The following is a 24,088-nucleotide window of genomic DNA, read 5'->3' on the forward strand; positions in this document are numbered from 1 at the left end:
AATCAGATGATAAAAGACTTCTAATAAATAAGATGTAGACTTTGTTTTCATTTCAATTATGTCTAATTAAGAGGGAGATTTACATTATTTTGCCCCAGGTTATAAATTGTACTCCATTGGCAGTTTTATAACCTGTAATTGGGGTGGTTAACCAAACAAAAGGATTAATTCATGCATGACATTATAATTATAAATATTGATCTTTGAAATTAGCTGAACTAATTAATTATTCTACTTTTTTCAGAGGAAAACTTCCAACATTGCAATTAACTATGTTGAATAAAAATATACCTGTTTTTAATGAGTAAAAACAAAAAAGCTACTCTAAGTCAGTATGAAAGCAAAATTTTTGAAAAAAAACTTGCAATATAAATAAGTGATTGATGCAATGCGATGTCATCTCTCGTTCATGTTGAAAGCAAAATTTCAAGAATGTTTGAATATTTCTGATCCTCAGTAAGAGATTTCATCTAGAAAAAAAATGTCAATTTAAAATTTGAAAACAATGCTCTAAATGCTGTTTTTGGTAAATTTCTAAATATCCACTATACAAACGTTGAGCAACATAATTGTGTTTAACTTTAACTTACTTTATAATTTGTTTTGTAATTTTGTAAAATATAATTGACAGTAATCGAAAAGTAATGTAATTACTTTTGATAAAGTAATCGATTGCAATCGATTACCTACAAAAATCAGAGTAATCGATTATTAATCGATTATTCAAAAATCCTTCATGTAATTGATTATTAATCGATTACATTTGTCAGTAATCGTGCCCATCCCTGGTTCAGACTATATATGTCCTCATACCAATATAAAAAGAATTGCAGAATATTCTGATAAAGAATATAAGTTTCTTACCGGGAAAATGACCTTCTCTTTATTTTTCTGATTTATTCCGCCTTTTAATAATTCAACGGTTTTTCACAGATTTTGCAGTTGAATTGTACTTAATTATATCCACGATCCGATTGTAAATCTTTCACGATCAGATCGCAACGCTTGACCACCATTACTTATTCTTTCACGATAATTTTTCCCGATGAACAGAAACGTCAGTCGTTTACATATAGTTCCATTAAGAGAAAGCAATTGAACTGAAGGGCATGCACTTTATTGCAAATAGTTTTTATTAAATTTAAACTGAGTCAAGAGTCAGACATAAAACAAAAGTAGATCGATGTCACGAAGTATAACCGCCTTCAGGTAATTCTGAACGTTGCTGTGAATTGAAGTGAGGTTGATAAATACAGAGACAAAATACCGTCATTCCAAGATTGATTGATTGGTGTTTTCAAGATAAATAAATATCCAAAGATTTGTATTTTCTGGGCATTTTATTCCTTCAAGTGTAATTTGCATTCGAACTGTGTTCAATTTCTAGACATGCTGACATATTACTTGATGGATATTTATAAATTTTACGAAAACAGAGATGATCTAAGCTTCCCAATTGATAACTTTCTATTTCTAGGTAGCAACATTCCAGTAGCACCTGCATATGGAGTAACACCTCACAGTTGATACGATATTCCAGGGCTTTCGTTTCCTATCATGATTTCCTTGATAGAGGGTTGCTGCTCATAAGGAAGCTATTAAACCAAGAGTTCCAATTAGTAAAGTTGAAATCATCCCTTTTGAAATTTTACGGACACTATCACGATTTTGTTGACCGTTATGCAATATCTGTCCCACAGATGACGACGGATATGTTCCAATCGTCGTTACCACAATCCCGTCCTCCGTTTACCCCGAATTTACCTTCATCTGGAACGCTCAAGGCCAAATATTTGAAAGCCGAGGATGTATCAGACCCAAAACACTTGAAGAGCTACATGATTAAAAGGGACCTAAATAAGAGCTAGTCAAATCCATCCAAGGTCAACTTTGCCTGAAGGATTTGAAACCATAGTTTCTTAATAATTTCATAATTTGATAAACGAACAATTTTAAACAAAAGGTATGTTATAAGTCATGTTAGTATCGAAGCACTGACTACTGGGCTGAATATACATCCTGGGAATAATTCTCTACTTGCATCTGCTAATAAAAGGTTATTAAATGTTTTCAAGATAATATAGAATAATGTTACAATTGGTCAAAACTCGTTTTATGGTTTGATGGTTCAAACTGCTATAAGGAGTCATTTTTGGTATTAGGCATAACGATTTTAGGTAGATTTTATATTAATGATACTATTTGCTGTTTACAGTTTCTGCTATCTGCTTTTCCTTTCGGATAACTAAAACCAACTCCTGTTTTCCTAGGGTTTTTCTTGACCAGTCTTTTAGTTTCTATGAGTGTTTTGAAGACTGTTTGGGGTCTTCAATGCTCTTCAATTTCGTACTTGATTTTGCCTTTTAACTTTTTTTATTCGAGCATCACTGGTGAGTCCGGATAGAACCTCCTTGTATTGATGATCTTTTTAGCTGTTGAATGTTTCTGTTTATCTATTAAAGGTAGGCATTCACGTTTAAACCAATATAAAAAAAAAATCGTCATTTATGAGCAATCCCTCTTATTAAGAACCTAGAAAGAACCATCTTGACATTCTGAACATTACTCAAAACCCCGTCAGATGTTTTGCATCCTGATAACATACAATTAGTTGCATTTTATCGTATGTTCTATTTTGTTTGTGATGGACCAACATATAATAAAGCATACATTCAGACACACTGAAGATCAATCAACTTAAGTTTATCTTTAATCGGTTCAGTAGAGTCAGATTAGAGGATGATTGAAATGTTTTCAAAAGTCGTAGACCAAGTGACAGCAAAAATTTAAAATGACTTCGAACAAATCGGCTAAAACAATTTCAAAAGGAGGATTTTATTCGTAAGTATTTGCAAAATAACATGAGTTATTTGTCACATGTAGAGCAGGATCTGCTAGCCTTTCATTAGCGCATGAGTTCAACCGCGGTTTCTAATGGGGGAATATGTTGTGCAGACATTTTTCTTTGTAGTTGTTGTTGGTTAGTCGTTTTTCATTATTTTGTTTGTCCAAGGCGTTGTCAGTTTGTCCTCGACTTATGAGTTGTAATATCGCTTTGGTATCTTCCGCCTCTATTTGCCTTAATCAATGATTCTTACTTACTTTTTAAGTTTTGTCTCCCATCAGTTATTGTTCTGATTTAGAATAATTTGGGAAACTTTAATGATACGCTATTTTGCAATCACAAATATAAATAAAAAAATCAAAAGACAACTGTCCACCATGGATAGAATGACGAATTTAAGACCAGTTGAGGTTTAGATGGCATTTTTAATAAATGCTAATGACTGATACTTAGCAATGTCAAGTTTAAAGCCATTGAAATATTCGTCTCTTGTTCGATTAAACATCAGCTGGTCCAAACATTTGAGAGTGTATGGCTGATAATTAAGGTGGAATTTGTTTGCAAACATTTCTGGTCTTTTTGCTAATAACGGCAGATCTCCTACTCCAAATATACATATCTGTCTCACAATTTTGCCGTGACAGGGCCAGTTGAAAAAAAGAGATGAAGGTCCCCAGTTTTTAAATCTTGTCAGAAATGGATTTGATGTGCAGTCTGTTTCCGGAACACCTGAAAAAATAGGTTACTGGTTACTGGAAACATCAATTTATATCTGTTACAATAAATTTGTATAACTAGGGATTATGTACATGTATAATCCATGAAACTGTTTGGGATTATTTTATTGACTGGTAACTTTAGTGATTATTAGTCATTTATATTTTCGGGAATAATATGTATAATCAAAAAGAAAAAAATATTAGGGATTATACACAATAACTCGATTGAACTGTACATGAATGAAAGTTAAATGATTTCTTCTATAAAAATCATCTCTCGTTCTAAATCCCGAACATGAATGGCAAACACTTAATTCGTGGCACACGTGTACACTTGTCACTATCATTGAGAATGTTGGTATTATTAATTTCAATTAAAATACTTTTTTGTTGGTTCAACAAATATTTAATTAGCATACACTGGAAAAACTGTTCACTTTAGATTTGATAAATAAACAATTGTTTCATATTTTTCATGTCGGGGCCTTTTATAGTCGATTGTACAGTATGGGTTTTTCTCATTGTTGAAGGCTGTAACGTTTGCTTATTCATGTTATTATTGCTTACATCTACTTTATTTGAACTTTGGTGGGTAGTTGTTTCATTGGCAATCATACCACATCTCCTTATTTTTATATGAAAATGTCTACTTATTCCTTAAATGGGTAAGACAAACACATGATTTATTTTTTATCAAACAAAGAATCATTGTGTTATTGATAAGTTCTAAAATCATATAATTTCGGGTGATAGCTAATGATTTTATTAATTATGCAGAAATAAAAAAAAGTGTTAAAAAAGAATACAGTGTCATAAGATTCGTATACTAAGTTGTTTATGAAATAACTTATTTCACACTCAAAGAGAACAACAAAACACATAGAAAGTCGACAAGAAAAGGGAAATTATTCAAAAAGAGACAAAGACAAAATATCCAAACCAATCAAAAAGCTCTTTGTGTACAAAGTGTGTAAAGAAGTAATAAGTACAACTCATTGAATGACCATAACAGAAGTTATATGTACGACACAGAGAATGATTCTAAAGAAGTTATATGTACGACACAGAGAATGGCCCTAAAGAAGTTATATGTACGACACAGATAATGACCCTAAAGAAGTTATATGTACGACACAGAGAATGGCCCTAAAGAAGTTATATGTAAGACACAGAGAATGGCCCTAAATAATTTATATGTACGACACAGAGAATGGCCTTAAAGGAATTATACGACGACACATAGAATGACTCTAAAGAAGTTATATGTACAACACAGAGAAATACCCTAAAGTAATGTTATGAACGACACAGAGAATGACTCTAAAGAAGTGATATGCACGACACAGAGAATGACCTTAAAGGAGTTACATTAACTACTGAAATAATGACAATTAAGAAGTGGTACGTTCGCACACAGGTAAGCATAATGAATATAAATGTCACGGTACGACAAAGAGAATAATGTATATATATATTTAAGACACAGAGACCGACTCTAGAGTTACATGAACTACCCAAAAAGTTATGACACAACCCAATTGTGTTCAGTCGATTTATATATCTTACCTTTGTACGATCCAGATATGTTAAGTTGCGGATTATAATTAAGTGTATTGAAAAATGTTTCTGAGGCATGTTTAGTATTTTTAGTCCAGTTAAAAAAATCTTTAGCTACTTTGTTAAAGAGAATATATTCTACGAATTTCCTGTTGACAACAATATGCAATGATCCATGTATAGGACGAATTCCATGAGGAGGTGGCGGTAGACCTTCCCACCTTCTTGTATGGGCTCTACAATATAAAAAAAACCTACTAGAGGTTTCATATCAATCTTTGATAGCCTCTATCCAGTTTGTTCACTATTTTAGACTCTATTTAGCAATTTCGAGTTTTAATATGTCAAAATCAAGGTTCTAAGTCCCCTGAACTAAGATTAACTCAGACTTGGAACGGTTTCAGCTGAGAGTGTTCAGTTTAGCTTCTTTTTTTCAATATAAAGTGTTTATGCTTTGCTTCTTAAACGTTTGTTTTCGAACGTTGATGATGAAGGTTATTCGTAAAACACATGGCGTGCACGCGAAAATCGATATCAAAGATGTCTTGTTTGTGTGAAACATTATCGTTGTACTGATATTGAATTCATGCTATTATTTTTCATATTTTTTATATAGATTCTTGAAAAGCTAAGCATATGCAAAACGATCAACAATAATTAAGCTTGTAAGAAAGTCTACACTAATGCTTTCAAGGTTTGATGCGGTTTTAGAGAAGTTTTTGTCATTGGAGGGGCCATACTATCCATTGTTTGATGCGGTTTTAAAGAAGTTTTTGTCATTGGAAGGACAATACTATCCATTGTTTGATTCATTTTTAGAAAAGTTTTTGTCATTGGAGGGGCCATAATATCCATTGCTTGACAAAATAAAAAGTCTACGTGGACCAATTGGGTCTATATCCGTAACTCATTTTAGGTAGGCGGTAATGGTAGCATTTACCTTAATTCCTCTACCAATGTCGTAAACTTAGATATGTTTGATGGCTCGTTTCGACCCAGCGATATTTTCACATAATTTTTTATGTGGTTACATTTTGGGGGTTTGAATTGAACTTCATTTTTCCATAATTAAGCATACCCAAAAATTCCCGTGGCTTCTTTAGGTGAAAAAAATTCCCTTTTAAAAATAATTCTTAAAAATATATTCTGTCATATTTGTTGTCAGTACCTCACAACACGCTCTGAAACTGTGATGTCTAGTCGGAGAATTTTTTCCTTGCAACCGACTATAACAGATGTACTACAACGTACATAGAGCTTTGCATGAAATCATTGCTATTTGACTTTATTTATTCTGTCTGGATGTGGATTCATATCAGTCATCCTGCACAATTAAACGGACTCATTCAAATCCGAGTACAGTCTTATTAATTGACAGACAATGTCCATGGTCATTTATTTACATTTAGGAAAAAAATATATTGATTTTTAACTAATTATGTCCAGGTCGATGATATATTGCTGAAGAAGGTTTCGTCTCCGAGGGTATAACCAGCCCAGTAGTCAGCAGTTGTGTGTTGGCATGAAATATCTTTCATCTGTTCATTTTCTGTAAATTTAATATTTGTAACATGTTGATTTATTCGAAAATGTTGTCCAACCATAGATTGCCTTTGTCGTAATTGGCACACCTTTTTCTGAATTTACGTATTTTAATGCTCTTCGACATCGTATTTGATTTTGAATTCCAAATGTTTTGATTCGAACGCCCCTGATGAGTCTTATGTAGACGAAAACTCGCGTCTTGCGTTCCAAATTATAAGTCTGGTACCCTTGATGACTTTTTAACCACTTATTTTTAATATAAATCAAATCAAATAAACCATCCATTAGAGTATTTGTTAACATACTTGTCAATGAAACGGCAATCCAACATTATAAATAACCAAAAGACCTGTAGTAATAAAAATACAGTCTTCAACATTATATATGTAGACAGGTGTTTATATCGTCCAGAGGTTGCGAGTGAAGAAGAAAAAAAAAAAAAAAACAGAAGCTAGATTTGCCATCGACGTCAAGTTCCCCAAATAATAAAATATACAAATATGACATAAAAACCCCACCGACGAGGCCCCATTTTAGTATTTTGTGATGCCTCTTGTAAAATATTTTTTTTCCAAATGAGGACTAAATGACTTAACCGAATGTCTGGATGAGTAATGAAATATTTGGAATTAAAACGCAAAGATCTTGCATTATTGAACGTGAACACGTACATTGTTATTAAGCTGAAAAGTCCGCAGGTTGAGTGTATTTGGATTCCATGATATTTTTTTTCTTATGTGAGAATGAAAAAAATTTATAACAATATTTTCTCATTAACATTTTATTTTGCATTGACAGGCACTGAAAGATTTTTTTTTTTATATTTAGCTCGAAGTGTTTCTGTACACTTTAAAACGTTGCTCTTCGATTAAGCCATCCAGTGGATTCAAACATTTTATAACATGACTTTGATTAACTTTCTTTAACGAATTAAAAGTATATTTTGACACTTTTCATTCATAAGGTACTGATACAACAACCTTTTAACAAAATATATATTTACAAATATAAAAAATATTCCATGTAGGTCTGGTTATCTTGATAAATGGTAACAGTAAGACTTGTTGGATATCGATGTTCAAAACTCGATTGTCAAGTGTGAAAATACAAATGGAGAGAAATAAACATGGAGGAATCATATGTACTTCAACCGGAGCAAGACATTGTGCAACGACAGGGTAAGAGTATCCTACTATGCATCCATCACTCACCATCAGTATCCAGACTACATAAAAAATGTCACAATTAGGAATTCCACACAATTAGTTAATATTCAGATCTTATGTATCTTTGGATGTAAGTACGCGAAAATATGTCTCTCGTAAGTTGGGACAGAGACACCTAGTTTTGGGTCAACAAATTCGTGATGGTGACATGGGATCTTTTTCAGTTGTTTTTCCACCCTGATATAAAAACCTGGTGGATAGGAATCACCTGGACGAACCCTAAACGGAGCGAAACAGATACACCGACAGAGTAAATGTCTTCTGTTATAAATGCATCATCTACAATCCAATTCTAGACTACGTCAAAAATGGCAAGATAGGGAATAGGACAGGATCGGTTAATTTACAGATCAAACTCTTTTGCTTGTGTCTTTAGATTTAATTGTGAATTCGATAATCATCAGTTTATTTTCTAATTACTAGTAATGAAATGAGGTTTACATATTTGTAGCTGTTGCAGTCTTAACTTTCAAGAATTTTACATGAAACCAACTCGTCCAAACAATTTCTGATGTCATTTGATAAACTCAGATCCTTCAATTTTTTTTCTAAAAATAGCTTCTTATCAAAGGATATATTTCTATTTCTAGTGGAGAACCCCTGGTTTTGATGTTGTGTTAGAAATCATGGAGATTTCCCTCAAAGTAAACAAGAGGCGGAATATTGCTAGGGAGAATCCAAATTCATTAGTCGAACTGTGACTGACAAAATCGTGGCAAAAAACTAAAAACGACGAAAAGACAAACAACAGTCTATAAAACACTACATAAAAACTAAAGCCATATTCCTTGTTTAACCTATTACAATCAGGTCTCAATAGTGATCTTTCTTTCAATTGGAAACAACAATGTATCGGATATTTTATAATCAAACATACCTTTTAAATGTTCCTTCAAGATTATTAGCACCATTGTAAGTCTTCAATATTCTCACTAATTCTAGATTTGTTCGTAATGGAAATTCTTGACCTGTTAAATTTATAAAATATTTCCATTTTTTATGTCTCCAAAGATCTTTCATGCACTCCATGTCAGGTGTTAAACAACTAGTGTCTCCCCATGTTACACTGATTGATCTGGTTGACATAAACACATTGTCAAAGCAACTTGTTATTCCTTTAAGTGCCTGTTTGAAAGTACTGTCTGCCTTTTTATCACAGTGTATACAGTAAACGTTTTGTGGACGATAAATTGACCTTAACAATCTTTCAACTTGTTCTATATGTTTATATACAACTATACTATATGCTATAGGGAAGTTTTCTTCTTCTTCTGTCAAAGATGATGTTATAAAACCAGTCTCCTTTATATATTGCTGACAGTCTGTAGTTCTGTTTAAATATGATGAAGGGGGGACTACCACAAACTGTGTTTTAAGCATCGATCTTAAGATTCTTTTTTGTTCGGTTGTATTACCATTAAAAAGAAAATTACAGTTGACACCTTCCACTTCCCTATTTTGTTGAAATTGCATCCAATTCGGAAACTCTTGGTATTCACGCAATATTATATCGTTTGATTTTATAGTTTGGTAAGGATAAAACCCAGGACAATCGACACCTTTCCCAGGAGCCTTATTTTTTTCAATGTCCTCGTGACTGATAAACAATGATTCATTCGTTGTTTTTATGGAAAATGTATTTCCTATGTTGATACTTTTAAAATGTCCTTTGGTATGTATAGTTTTTTTATCATCGTTACCCTGTTCCGTCTTTCGACTTTTTGAAATGTTTGATATTCCAGAATCAATAGTATAATAATTAAAATTTACGAATATAAATACAAACAAAATTGTACATGTAACGATGAACTTTACTCTTGTGTATCTACGTGGACAGAACATAGTATACATCGTTAGAATACTAACACGTGTGTTTATATTTCTCTATGACAATACTGTTTAAATAAGATGGAAACGTGTTGGCATTTCACTGCAACGAAAATCATATATATATATATTAATCGGTACATATCTATTATTAATGAATATAACTCGTATTTTCCTGTTTGCATACAGTAGTATTTCTTTATGTTTCACTAAGAAAAATACTGTTCTTAAAACAATATAGAAAAGTGTTGTCCTTTCACTGGAACGAAAAAAATATATATATTTATCCGTACATATCATATTGTTAATGAATGTAAAATAAAGGCAACAGTAGTATACCGCTATTCGAAATTCATAAATCGATTGAGAAAAAAACAAATCCGGGTTACAAACTAAAACTGAGGGAAACACATCAAATATAAGAGGAGAACAACGACACAACAGAAACACAACACTAAAATGTAACACACACAGAAACGAACTATAATATAACAATGGCCATTTTCCTGACTTGGTACAGGATATTTTAAGAAAACATGGTGGGTTGAACCTGGTTTTGTGGCTAGCCAAACCTCCCGCTTTTATGGCAATGTTTAATATATCATTAAAATGACAAGATTACATGACAGGACTACAATACGAATAAATGGGAGAACATACAGGACAGAGACACACACAAATTATAGCTATCAAAAGGTACCAGGTTATAATGTATAATTGCATACGCCAGACGCGCGTTTCGTCTACATAAGACCCATCAGTGACTTTCAGATCAAAAAAGTTCGAAAGCCAAAACAAGTACAAAGTTAAAGAGCACTGAGGACCAAAAGTTCCAAAAAGTTGTGCCAAATACGGCTAAGGTTATATGCCTGGGATAAGAAAATCCTTAGTATTAAGAATAATTCATACTTTTGCAAACAGTAAATTTATAAAAATGACTATATAATAGATATACATGTTAACACCAAAGTGGTAACTAACTACAGAATAAAAACGAATACGTAAAACAACCTAAATCGGCACATAAAAAAGGCATAGCCGAACAACGTATTATATGTTAGCCGAAGAGATCGACGCACAATGTGACGTCACATATAAATTTCTATATATTTCCAAAAAATAGGATAGAGTTCAAGATTAGGTTTGTAATACTGATATAACATGTATTAATAACAATGAAAATTACAATACTTATTAATATACAATTGTGGTAGTAATAGATAATTAATTGTATTTTCAAGCTATGTTGGTATTTCTTCTAAATCAAACTGTAAACCAAATGCATCGTATAAATTTAGTTGACCCAAACTAAAATCTTATAAATGAACTGGGTGATTAATTATCTTTACCGTAACACACGATAAACTCGCATTTTCCTGTTTGCATATAACTGTATTTGCCTCCTTCTAATGTCATTAAATTCCAATCGCTAATTATACGATGAGTCGATGGGTCTAATGTGGTGGATTTTTCAAATTTACATATCCTGACTGGTGAATGCTAAGAACTGAATTTTCAAGTACTTCATAGAACTTTGTTTACTTAAGTTAAACTTTTGAAATGTAACATGACGCTTGTCCGGTGTGCAAAGAATCAAGAGAAGATTTAGAAAATATGTTTATTAATTGTGTCAATCTGTCACAATTCACTGGTTTTCTGAAAGATTTTTTGATAAATGTTTATGGGCAATGTTGATACCTTTGTAAACACGCTTGATTTTGACCAAAAGATGCTAATGGCTTTTTGAAAAAAAAATCACGGTTTTTTTTTCGCAAATTTTATTATGAGTATAGCAAGATTAAGTATCTATAAAAGAAGAAATTTCGTATTGTTGAATTCTCAAGCTAAACTCGGTTTAGTAGACATTTTAAAATAGTTTTACAAAAATACATCTCTCACTTTTTTATCTTTTAAATCTGAGAAAAGAACATTTATTATCAGAAAAATATTTTATATCAGACAATCCTGTTATTAAAGTAACAGATAACCGTGCAGAAATATTGTATTGATTCTAAACTATGCTAGTTGATATGTAATAGAAGTAGCATATTTAAACTTTTGTTGAATTGCTTTTGATATTGTTTTAATTGAATGCATGTAACTGTTTGTTTGTGACACCAGGTATTGTCTGGTCAATTTTTATTGTTCATATTTGAATCAAATTTTATCAAGAGAAAATATGGTCAATTTATAATTATGTCATGAATTTGACAGGATTAATGGAGTTTTAATATCTGCATGGGGTTTTTGTAGACAGTGGTTTTGTCCTTATTTTTTTTTCTTTAAGTGATTTAAATCAAATCTAGTCTATATGTTATATTGGTGTATGAAAGTACAGTTAATATGCTCATAAGTTGAAAATTTATGATATTTGTGAAAGCATGCTGTAATACCGATAGAGACGATGCAAACATACCATTTGAGTGCGTCCGAGTTGTACTTGAAGGAATGCTTTGTCTCTTTAAATGTATGTTGAAATTAAAGTACGTGCTTAACATTTAAAATAACATTCCAACGCCATAGTTGTTTGATATCCTCACATACAATGTAAGATCTCCGTGCAGATTAATGCGACACTGAAAAAGTATCAAACTCTCCTCATACACGACAAAATGACTTTTTCTCCGAATTTTTAGAAAATATTACCATTTCCTTCTTTTATTTTTGTTGAAATTTGCATGAGATATATACTGAAGTATTCTTATTATTCAAATACATGCGGAAACAGATCTTATTACACATTGTCAGATTATCAACATTGTTTTAAACAAGATGAATACAAATGTGTCTTTGTACTGAAATGAAAATATAGAAAATATTGGAAAAAACTATTAGAACTGATGAGGGTCAGATAATAGTTTATTGACCCGGAGGTCATTTAGACGTAGAACATTGACCGAAGCAAATATTCCATGTAGTATTTGGAAAATGACTGAACGGTCTATAAAACGCTACATGGTCCTGGGTTAATTTTTTATATAAATAGCGAATTCTTCGCTTAGTACTCAATTTGTGAAAGGGAATTTATTTAATTCTTCAAATGACCAATATTATCTACTGTGGTTGTCTAACAGGCTGTTAATTGATACGTGTCCGTTCAGTAAATGTATTATATGTCAGTCCTGCGCTGAGTGGACATTTAGATCAAAATAAAAGTCGAGAAAATTTAAAAGTTTCCCTTTTAACAAAAATAATGCTCATCTATATCAATATCTAATTTTTGTAGGTATTTTTACATGTTTTAAGCTTACGTTATAAATGTTAAATCAGCTTAATTATGTAACGGACTTAACGTCTTTAAAATGGTGGACTTCCTGCAATTATGAAACTATTGCTTATTATTTTACCTAAAACTTTGTTTGTTTTGAAAAAGCATCTTTAATTTGACTCTCAGATATATTGATGATGTTCCTTCACTCAATAACCTACACTTCAATGGGTGCTTACATCTCATATATCACAGTGTACTTAAGATTAATGATACTACCGAAAGTAGAAGGTCTGCTTCATATCTTGATCTTTTCTGCGATATTGACACCGATGGACGACTAAAATTTAAAATCTATGACATACGTGATATTTTCAACTTTCCAATTTGTCAACTTCCCATTTATTAACTTAACATACCTCAGTTAATACGCTACGCTCGTGCATGTTCTAACTACATGGAGGGCATTAACAGGGTTGTGCTCCTTACACAATAAGTCATCCAACAGAGTTATGATGAAGAAAGACCGAAATCAACACTACGTTAACTATTCTATTACGAATAGTTGACCGGTACGATGTGTCGGTGTCTCAACTTACTAGCAACATGTTTTCGCGGTCTTAGATCTTTAGATATAAATAAAGACGTTTGATCTGTAATTTTATCGATTGTGACAATTTGATTGAGTGTGAGTACGTATGGCGGGTGCTGCATCCATAGCAGGAGACACTTACCCTGTCAAAGCACCCGGTTTCGCTGCTTTTGAAGTTCATGCGATTCATGCAGTTTCTGTTTGTTACTTTAATTTGTCTCTTCTTGATTGATTTACCAGATTTGAACATCGGTAAATTACTGTCGCCTTAATTGTTTACAATACAAGGGCATATTTTATATTTTAATGAACAAACGTATTAGATATTCTGATTTGTATTTGATAAATTTATATATTATAAAGTAGAATTTAAGTACCCATTTTTCTAAATAGATAATTTGCAATCAAACCAAATTTCTTTTCTTGTTATGTCATAAGAGTTTAATTGTCAATATATGTCAATATATCCTCCAAAGCATTTTCACATACTCAGTAAAAGTTATTTGTAGACTGTCATGTTCTATAAATCTTACCAAAGGATTTTTTCCTTGAAGTAGACGCTGTTTATATATATTTACTATTCAAATGCAAACATTCATGTTAAACCTTCTGTTAAACTTTGCTTATAAATAGTATTTGCGAAAAACCTCTAGTCATTTTGGATGAGTTGGTTAAAGGTAAAGTTTATTGTCTCAGTGTCTATCGATAAACTCATAATGTTGGCCTTAAACATCTGAAAAAATTTAACTGCGATAAACTTGTGAAAATTTGATGAAAACGTTTGTTAAAATTTCCGATTGTTTCATTTAAAGAAGATTTTCATCAATTGCGTCTTTAAATTAAGGCAATAGTAGTATAACGCTGTTCGAAACTCATAAATCCATAGAGATAAAAACAAATCCGGGTTACAAACTAAAACTGAGGGAAACGCATCAAATATAAGAGGAGAACAACGGCACAACAAAAACACAACATTAAAATGTAACACACACAGAAACGAACTATAATATAACAATGGCCATTTTTCTGACTTGGTACAGGACATTTGAAGAAAAAAATGGTGGGTTGAACCTGGTTTTGTGGCATGCCAAACCTCCCGCTTTTATGGCAACGTCAAACACAACACCAAAACGACAACATCACATGACAGGACCACAATACAAATAAATGGGAGAACATATAGGACAAAGAAACACACAAATAATAGCTAACAAAAAGGTACTAGGCTAAAAATTCAATACGCCAGACGTGCGTCTCATCCACACAAGACTAACCAGTGACGCTCAGATGAAAAAAGTTTGATAGCCAAAACAAGTACAAAGCTGAAGAGCACCGAGGATTAAAACTTCCAAAAAAGTTGCGCCTATCACGGCCAGGGTTTTCTGCCTGGGACAAGAACATCTTTATTATTTAGAATAATTTATAATTTTCCAAACAGTAAATTTTATAAAATGACTATATAATAGATATACATGATAAAACCGAAGTGGGGACTAACTACAGAATAAAAACGGATACATTACATAAAACAACTTAATCCAACACTTAAAAATACACAGCCGAGTTAGCCAAAGCCTCAACGCACAAAGTGATGTGATGAATCTGTGACGTCATAAATGTTGGTAAATTTCGTTAAAAACTGACTTTCGCATAAATTGGCAAAATTTGTGACAGTTTTCTAAAACTCCACTCAATTTGCTGAAATAATCTTTACATACCACATTTTTACAATTCAACAAATATTCTTTCTTTCCTTTTTTGCGGCTAAATAGCGTCACAGTATATTTTTTTGTAACATTGCAATATTATTAGATAAACAGTGTGCTAGTGATTCCATATAGTGACCCCATATATATCGTATTAGGTCACTAGCACACTGTTTAACGAATTTATCTTATTGACTATCATAACATGTGGCATTTAGACTAGTGGCCTATCAAGTCTTCAATATCAAAAACCTAATTCAAATCTTCTATACAAAAACAAATGCCAACAATAACATTTTGTTAGCTTTCAATGTGTTTTCTGCATTTATTTTCAATCGTTCATCATCAATTTCTTCATCTGTTGTCCGGTAAAACGTTTCAGATTTTTCCTCAACGCCGTGTTGTTTTCATAAAGAAACGTAACACCACTACTAACCGTGTATTACAATAAAACACGCCCACTAACCCCATATCAAATATTCGTGGTCTCCACGTGTTCGCTTTTAACCAATGCTATTCCTAGAAGTGTATAGTAGGTAAGATACAGTTATATTCTTTGTATACCATATTCTTACAATTTAACAAATATTTCAATAGGCGTCGTCACATATTCAATCATGAAAATGGTCAAAATAGTGACAAACTATTAGAAAAATGGTTTAAAGTAAAATCTAAAAAGATATGAACCAAATATACAAGTTTTTATATTCTTATTTCAAAAATAATGAAAGAATTGTTTCGGATGGTTTGTTTTTTAATGTATTTGCGCCTTAAATATATTGTGGCAACTACAAGTACAGTCATATATACAAACAACTTGATTGTTAATTTTTTCTTGCAATTTTTATATGATACACAATCAATCGCAATAAAAAAATTGGATGCTCTTGGCTTATGCTTGATGTTTAGGTAAAGAAGACTCCTCTTTCTTATCTATGTTTTTCGTTTTTGTTTTTTGCGGCTAGATAACATCACCGTATTCTCTTTTGCAACATTGCCATACAATCAATTTCGATGTTCATCACATCGTCATACGATTCAATGTCATTTATTGGAACTAATTGATGATAACAGAGTGTTCAGTCTTTATCTATATTCAGCTTAATGAAATTTTCTCCAGTATTAGATTTTAGGTGCTTCTTTCAAATCATGCTTTCGCTTGAAGACATTTTGATAATTGTCATTAACAGCATCATAAAGATCGCATTAAATTTTGATGTTTGTCATTAAAAACATCAAGAAACAGCGCATTAAATTTTGATGTTTGTCATCAACAATATAAAGAAACAGCGCATTAAATTTTGATGTTTGTCATCAACAATATCATGAAACGGCGCATTAAATTTTGCTGCTTGTCATTAACAACATCATGAAACAACGCATTGAATTTCGCTGCTTGTCATTAACAACATCACGAAACAACGCATTCAATTTTGCTGCTTGTCATTAACAACATTATGAAACAACGCATTAAACGTGCTGCTTTTCATTAACAACATTATGAAACAACGCATTAAATTTAATGCTTGTCATAAAGAACATCCTAAAGAACGCATTAAATTTTTATTCTTGTCACTAACAACATCATAAAGAACGCATTCAATTTTGCTGCTTCTCGTGAATATCATCATGAAACAAAGTATTAATTTGTCCTGCTTGTCGTTAATAATGTCATAAACAACGCATTAAATTTTGATACTTGTCATTAAAATTATAATGAAACAGCGCATTAACTTTTGATGCTTGTTATTTACAGTATAATGAAACAACGCATTAAATGTTGATCCTTGTCATTAACAATATATATAATGAAACAACGCATTCAATTTTGATGATTGTTATTTACAGGGAAATGAAACAACGCATTAAATTTTGATGCTTGTCATTAAAAAAATCATAATGAACACATTTAATGTTGATGCTAGTCATTAAAACATCATGAAACAACCGCATTAAATTTTTATGCTAGTCATCAAAATCATCATGAAAAACGCATTCAATTTTTATGCTTGTCTAAAACAACATCACGAAACAAGTAATTCTCAATTTTGATTTTTGTAACTAACATCATCAAACAACACATTAAATGTTGCTGTATGTCAATAACAATATAGTGAAACAACGCATTGATTTTGTATCCTTGTCATTTACATTATAATGAAACAACGCATTACATCTTGATGCTTCTCATTAACAACATCTTTGATTCGACCATTATATCATAATCTTGCAGCATGTAGATAATAATACATTTACGATCGATGTCGTTAAAAAAAAACCGTCTGCTGAAAAAAATGTTTCTTGTTTCCAAATTGAGTTGTGCAAATGAAAACTGGATATTATTTATTATTTCAATTATTTTCGATATGAATATTCACAATTTTCTATATGAATATTCATAATTTTCTATATAGATATTCACAAAAACTATGCATGTGTATTCGTAAGTCTTCACCGTTACATCCATTGTTTCAGGGAAATGTGTATTTGGTCTCTTATATCATAAGCTTTGAGAAAATGAACACTTTTTTTCTATTTTAGTTCATTGGTATATTTTGGAGTTTAGTGTGGTGTCCATTTCGCTGAAATAGTTTACATTATTATTTAGTGGCCAGCTGAAGTCTGTCTCCGGGTGCGGGATTTTCTCACTGCGTTGAAGACCCACTGTGGCCTCGGGCTGTTTTATGATCTTTGGTCAGGTTGTTGTCTCTTTGGTAGCACTACACAGTTAGGTGTGTAGTTTCACATTTTGGCCACGGTGGGTTTTTCAATTATGAAAGCTAGTGTGCAATAAAATTCATTTTTGGATAGCTTAAGATTAATATAACCTTCATAGTGGGTTTATATGAACATCAAGATTGTGTTATGTATGTATTATTGGCTGTTTTCTGTATGGGGTCCTTATTTTCATATCCATACCAGACATTGGTCCAGGAATTATTGTTATTTTGTTTCAACTTTGTGTCGCACGAGACTTTGTGGTTCAATTTTACAAAAAAAAAGGAGGCGAAAGACAACCAATTGTTATTTGATCGTTTGGTAGATTAATGTCAATAGTTTCAGAAAAGGTATCACTCAAAGGGATTGAAATCTTAGTTTGGATCCAAATTTGGGGGAATACGCGACGTTTTCATGTCCCTCTTTGCAATATTTTATGGTAAATAAATGCAGAATGTTACCATGCATACACAAAAGAGAGGCAAAAGATACCAGAGGGACATTCAAATTCATAAGTCGAAAATAAACTGACAACGCCATGACTAATAAGGAAAATGACAAACAGAGAAACAATAGTACACAAAACACAATATAGAAAATTAAAGACTGAGCAACACGAATCCCACCAAAAACTGGGGGTGATCTCAGATGCTCCGGAAGGATAGGCAAAACCTGCTCCACATGTGGCACCCGTCGTGTTGCACATGTTAGTACAAACCAAGTAATAAGTCTACTTTGGTATGTCACATTCGGGAAAAGGGGACAGGATTGTCGTTACGACATTATGAACATATCCGCTCTCATCAGTGAAACGGATATTCCATAACGGTCAGCCAACTCGTGATGGCGTCCGTAAAATTTACAATGAGACAATTTCAAAAGAGGGACGAAAGATACCAGAGGGACAGTCAACTTCACCACTTGGAACTCTTGGTTTAATAGCTTCCTTGTGAGCAGCAACCCTCTATCAAGGAAATCACGAAAGGAAATACAAGCCCTGGAATATCGTATAAACTTGGAGATATATACGCCGTTTGCATGCGCTGCTGTAATGTTGGTACAAAAAAGTGGAAAGATCACAATTGGGAAGCTGAAATCATCTCTTTTGTCGTAAAGTTTTGTTTTCAACCGACCCTTATTGTCAATTTCTAGATGTAAGTCAAGATATGAGGCAGACTAAACTGTATCTGTTGTATCTGTTGTATCTTTTATCTCAAGTTCGATGGGACGTTGCGATTAAATTTCACCATTTTAACTTTTGAAAATCAAATCTATGGGAGATTTCATACTTATGCACACGTATGAAACAAACATTTGGCTTAATGTATTAGAAAGCCGGGAAAAGAAGATGATTAAACATTTTGTGGTTCAATTTTAATTTTATTTTCTAACTGTGTAGTGCTACCTTTGACACATTCCACGTTTTCATTCTCTATTCTATGTTGAACTCATTTTTGTACGCATGTGTTGCCGTTACCAGATTTGATCTTGCTTCGAACTATAATGGTGTAAAATTTAAAACTGTTGGCGATGAAAAACGTTTATGCTATTTTAGTCAGTTCAGTTTTTCGTCAAAGGGAGTCGAAGTTTTCTAAAATAAAATGCTCCCAAGGAACTTCGTTCTTGTTGCAAGGGTCCATCACCCCACAACTCTATGAATTGCTTCTGACATTTGTAAGTACAATAAAGATTTCCATCCCTCCTCCCAACAGGCAGGTCTTTTTTAATAGTCTTGATGGTTATCGGTGTCGGGTTACAGTTTCACAAATAGATATCCATATGGCCTCTTATTAGCAACCTTCTAAACACAAATTGCACGGATGGGCCCATTAGTGGTTCAGGAGTCAAGATCAATGTCGATCAACTATATCAAGACTTGAGAATTCGTGTGGAACTGAATTATAAACATCATGTCTTGAACTGAAGATGTTATGAACGTTGATTAGTTGATATCACTTTTTGGTGAGTGATAAGGGACAGGTGTCGCGTGACCCCTTTATATCACGACCAAACATTTCAAATTAAAAATTCAAATGCTTATTGACATGTAAACTTTAAGCAATATGTTTGTGACAAAGTACAAAATAAGTATATAATATAATTGACAATTAACATTTGTATGTTACAGTCAATTGATATAATCATCGATTATGTAGAATCCCTGATTTTTCAGGGATTTTGCATAATCACTAAAACTATAAGTGATTATATATAATCCTCAAAAAATGACCAGTGATTTTAGATAATCGCTGAATATTTTAAGAATTATTTTACAAATTAGATTTCAAGGATTATCAATGATCATACAAAAATTCTTTGTTTAATAAAAAAAATCAACATAGACAAGCAAATCATCTGTATGTCGTACCCCTTTAAGGTTTGAGTGGACAGTTTTCATTCCCTGTTCATTTATCAAATCTTAAGTGAACGGTCGTCCGTCGTCCGTCGTCGTTAACTTTTACAAAAATCTTCTCCACTGAAACTACTAGGCCAAATCAAACCAAACTTGGCCACAATCATTATTGGGGTATCTAGCTTAAAAAATGTGTCCGATGACCTCACCCGCCAACCAAGATGGCCGACATGGTTAAAAATAGAACATATGGGTAAAATTCAAGTTTTGTCTATTATTTTGAAAACTGTTATATGATGAGGGCAAAAATGTTCAGAATGTTGAGCCCTACCTTTTGTTTATTGACGTCTAATTGTCAGGCGACTTCTTATAGGAGTTATTGCCCTTAAATGACAAATTTTACCATTTTGTTTCGTTTTTGCCTTTTATCTTGAAAACTTCAATAGATGGAGAAAAATTGTATGTTGCAAAAATGATCAGCAAGACAAGATCTACGATAAGTACGCATGGTTGAAATCGTCAGTCGACTCCTAATTAGAGTTTGATGACAATTTTTACCAATTTTTTTGTGTTTATGCTGTATATCTTAAAAATCATAATAGATAGATAGAAACTTAGATGAAAAATGATCAGAAAGACATAATATACATTTAAGACCAATGGAGGAAATTTTCCGACGACTCCTTATTGGAGTTATTGCCCTTTAATGACGATTTTTAGAATGTTTTGGCATTTTGCCTTAAATGATAAAAATTATAATTTATAAATATAAACTTTAAATAATAAAAATGATCAGCAAGGCAAGATCCACAAACAAGTCAAATTTGCCGATATAGTTAGTAGACTGTCACTCTTCAAGGGAGTGATTGCCCTAAAATGAGGATTTGTTTACCCTTTTTTGTGTTTTGAGCAAACCCTTATGAAGATAGAGAGAAATTTAACAGACAAAATGATCAGCAATACAAGATCAACAAAAAAGAAATTTTTGTCATGAACTCTATTCTTGTCTACAAAGTTGGAGAGAGGCAATTGTAGGTTACGCGCATAGACCTAAGCGAGCGATACAGGCTCTTCAAACCTCTAGTTTTGCATCTTATTATGAATCAAATTTTCAAAGTAGATTTTGTATTTAAATGTCACCATCACAATGTCTGAAACGATTATATCTATGAACAAAACATTTCATAGCACGCACTTCAAAATACCTCTTAGCATACATAGCTTACTGTTCTGTGTGAGCCAAGGCTCCGTGTTGAAGACCGTACTGTGACCTATAATGGTTTACTTTTATAAATTTTGACTTGGATGGAGAGTTGTCTCATTGGCACTCATACCACATCTTCTTATATCTATGTCTAATTGTAAAATTTTAGATATGAAATACACAAAGAAGAAGAAAATTATTTGAGCAAACACCCAACGCACCTCAGATTAAACCGTCCAAAGACAGATGCATGTAAAAAAGATGAAATTTATACAGATTTCAAATTTCATTAAACATGTAGCCGCTGCGGTAACTTTACACTATTAAATAAAAGATAAAGTCTATTTTAACATCTTACAACATCTCGTATAGCTTCTCTTCTGTCTTTTGATTCTCTGGTTGTTTTTTACCATTGGACTATTTTGTTTTCAATTCGTTTGAAGTGTTTGAGCTTTTGATATTGCCATTTGATAAGGGACTTTCCGTTTTGAATTTTCCCTGGAGTTCGGTATTTTTACTATCTTATTTTTTGCACGTTGTTGCAATAATTCACCGTGTTGGTGCAATAATTCACCGTGTTAGTGCAATAATTAATCGTGTTGTTGCAATTATTCACCGTGTTGTTTGTTGTATGCAAATCATGGAATGTGTTCACGTTTCTCCACCATTTGATAATTAGACTAAAACAACATTAAGGATTAGGGGGTTCTCGTAAGGACTAGCATCTTGATATTTACCTGTCATTCACCTGTTTCAGTTCTTAACTAAAATATTGTTAAAAGGGGTATTTTTAAACATTTATTGTAAAATATTTTAACAAAACATATTTTTCGCGACGTCAGACTGTGACATATTGAGAAAAGATTCATTTTTTGACTGATTTTTATCATTCAGACTGATTTAAATTGAAAAAGATTTCATGGACACCTCTTTTTAAAAATGCCATTTGGCCTGATTATGTATCAACATTATTTGTGCCTTTTTTATGAACAAATCACCGATGTAAAATTTTTAAATTAGATAAATATACAGCTTAAAATGCTGGGTTTTTTTTACTGAAATCATGAAAATGTGATAAAATGAATTATTTCCGAAGAATTGTTACACAAATTCGAAACACGCATATGTAGAAGAGATATTCCAGATGTTTTTTTTTTAAGTCACTTGAGTTTTTCTTTTAAAACAAAAAGGTAAGATATGTCTTTCCTAACGATAGAAATGTCAAAGAAACCGAAATGTCAAGTAAATGTCTAAAATTTCTACCCTATTTATCTCTAAAAGAAGCACATGAAGGTATATTTTTAATTACATATTTGAATGGACTAGGTGAAAAATAGCTTGTATGCAAACTTTCGTCAAAAATTCACCATGGGATCAAAACTGTATCGTATGCTCTTAAGACAGCATGCCAATAACATTGACTTCGGCTCTTATGATATACAGACAGAACGACCAGGTAGACGATATATGGTTCATCGCACTATAGAAGACAACAGCTTTCGATGAATATATACTTACATAAAACTTCGTTGTTGCGCATAGTTTTAGATTTGGATATCTACATGTTACATGAACACAAAAACATACCAAGTAAAAGAATAAATTACTAAAATGAGGTACAGTCAGTGAACATTTCAATTTTTCATGTTATTTTCAATAAAAATTCATTTTTTTTCAAAAATCATTATTTCTTGATAAATTTTTATGAAATGTTCACAGTTGAAGAAGAAATATTTGAATTTTCCTTGTTTTTTTATGGATTTTTTTTTTGAAAAACTTTTTAATTTTGTAATACAAACACGGATAAAAATAATTACGTAACATTTTCGGGTTATATTCAACCAAAAAAATATGAAACACCAATTATTGTAAAAAAAATTTATATGTTTTGTTAATGTTTTCATATAATTATATGATCTCTAAACAATACCCCTTTTTACAATAGTTTAGTTAAGAACTGATACAGTTGAATTACAAGTAAATATCAACATGCCAGTCCTTAAGAAGACCCCTTATCCTTAATGTTGTTTTTTGTCTAATTATCGAATGTTGGATAAACGTGAATAAACCCTTCACTTCTGCCTTTATCTTTCTGTCATGTTTTCATTGCGGTGTTCAATTAACTTTTAAATGACTGATAGATATTAAAATGTAGCAACGCACGGTTTACACATTTTATAGTTCTGACATTTTATTCATAAACATTTCATGTACCAATTTCTTGCATGCTTCATAAACAACAAGGAATGAATAGTGGCAAACAATTATTTTCGGAGTTTCACAGGATCAATTTATTTGAAATTTTCAGACATTTTTTTTTAAACGAAAGTAAGATTTTCTTCTCTAAATCATTTCTATTTTACGAATTATGTAGTTCAGACAAAATTTTTTCTAAACGAAAGTAAGATTTTCTTCTCTACATCATTTCAATTTTACGAAGAATGTAGCGGGTTTTTTTTTGTATATTGCATTGCCATATATCATATCAGCTGGAAAATTTAATGTTAGGTTTTAGTTTGAAATATGATGTTAAATTGTATACGAAAGGTTTTATGTACATGATATACATTCAAAGAATATTTAGTAAA

At 32.0% G+C, this 24,088-nt stretch overlaps 1 protein-coding gene across 1 annotated transcript in view; it reads right to left on the reverse strand.

The window, feature by feature from the left end:
• Nucleotides 1-3,250: 3,250 nt before the first annotated feature.
• LOC127709914 (beta-1,3-galactosyl-O-glycosyl-glycoprotein beta-1,6-N-acetylglucosaminyltransferase-like) overlaps nucleotides 3,251-24,088 on the reverse strand; it is a 74,300-nt gene continuing 53,462 nt past the window's right edge. Inside the window, exons 2-4 of the mRNA XM_052215617.1 lie at nucleotides 8,770-9,822; nucleotides 5,131-5,357; nucleotides 3,251-3,574 (exon numbers count right to left, since the gene is read on the reverse strand). Of these exons, the coding sequence (XP_052071577.1) occupies nucleotides 3,258-3,574; nucleotides 5,131-5,357; nucleotides 8,770-9,743 (1,518 nt within the window). The 5' untranslated portion in view covers nucleotides 9,744-9,822 and the 3' untranslated portion in view covers nucleotides 3,251-3,257. The remainder of the gene's footprint in view (nucleotides 3,575-5,130; nucleotides 5,358-8,769; nucleotides 9,823-24,088) is intronic.

This window comes from Mytilus californianus, unplaced genomic scaffold (assembly GCF_021869535.1).
Source record: "Mytilus californianus isolate M0D057914Y unplaced genomic scaffold, xbMytCali1.0.p SCAF_7, whole genome shotgun sequence".
NCBI classification, from domain to species: domain Eukaryota; kingdom Metazoa; phylum Mollusca; class Bivalvia; order Mytilida; family Mytilidae; genus Mytilus; species Mytilus californianus.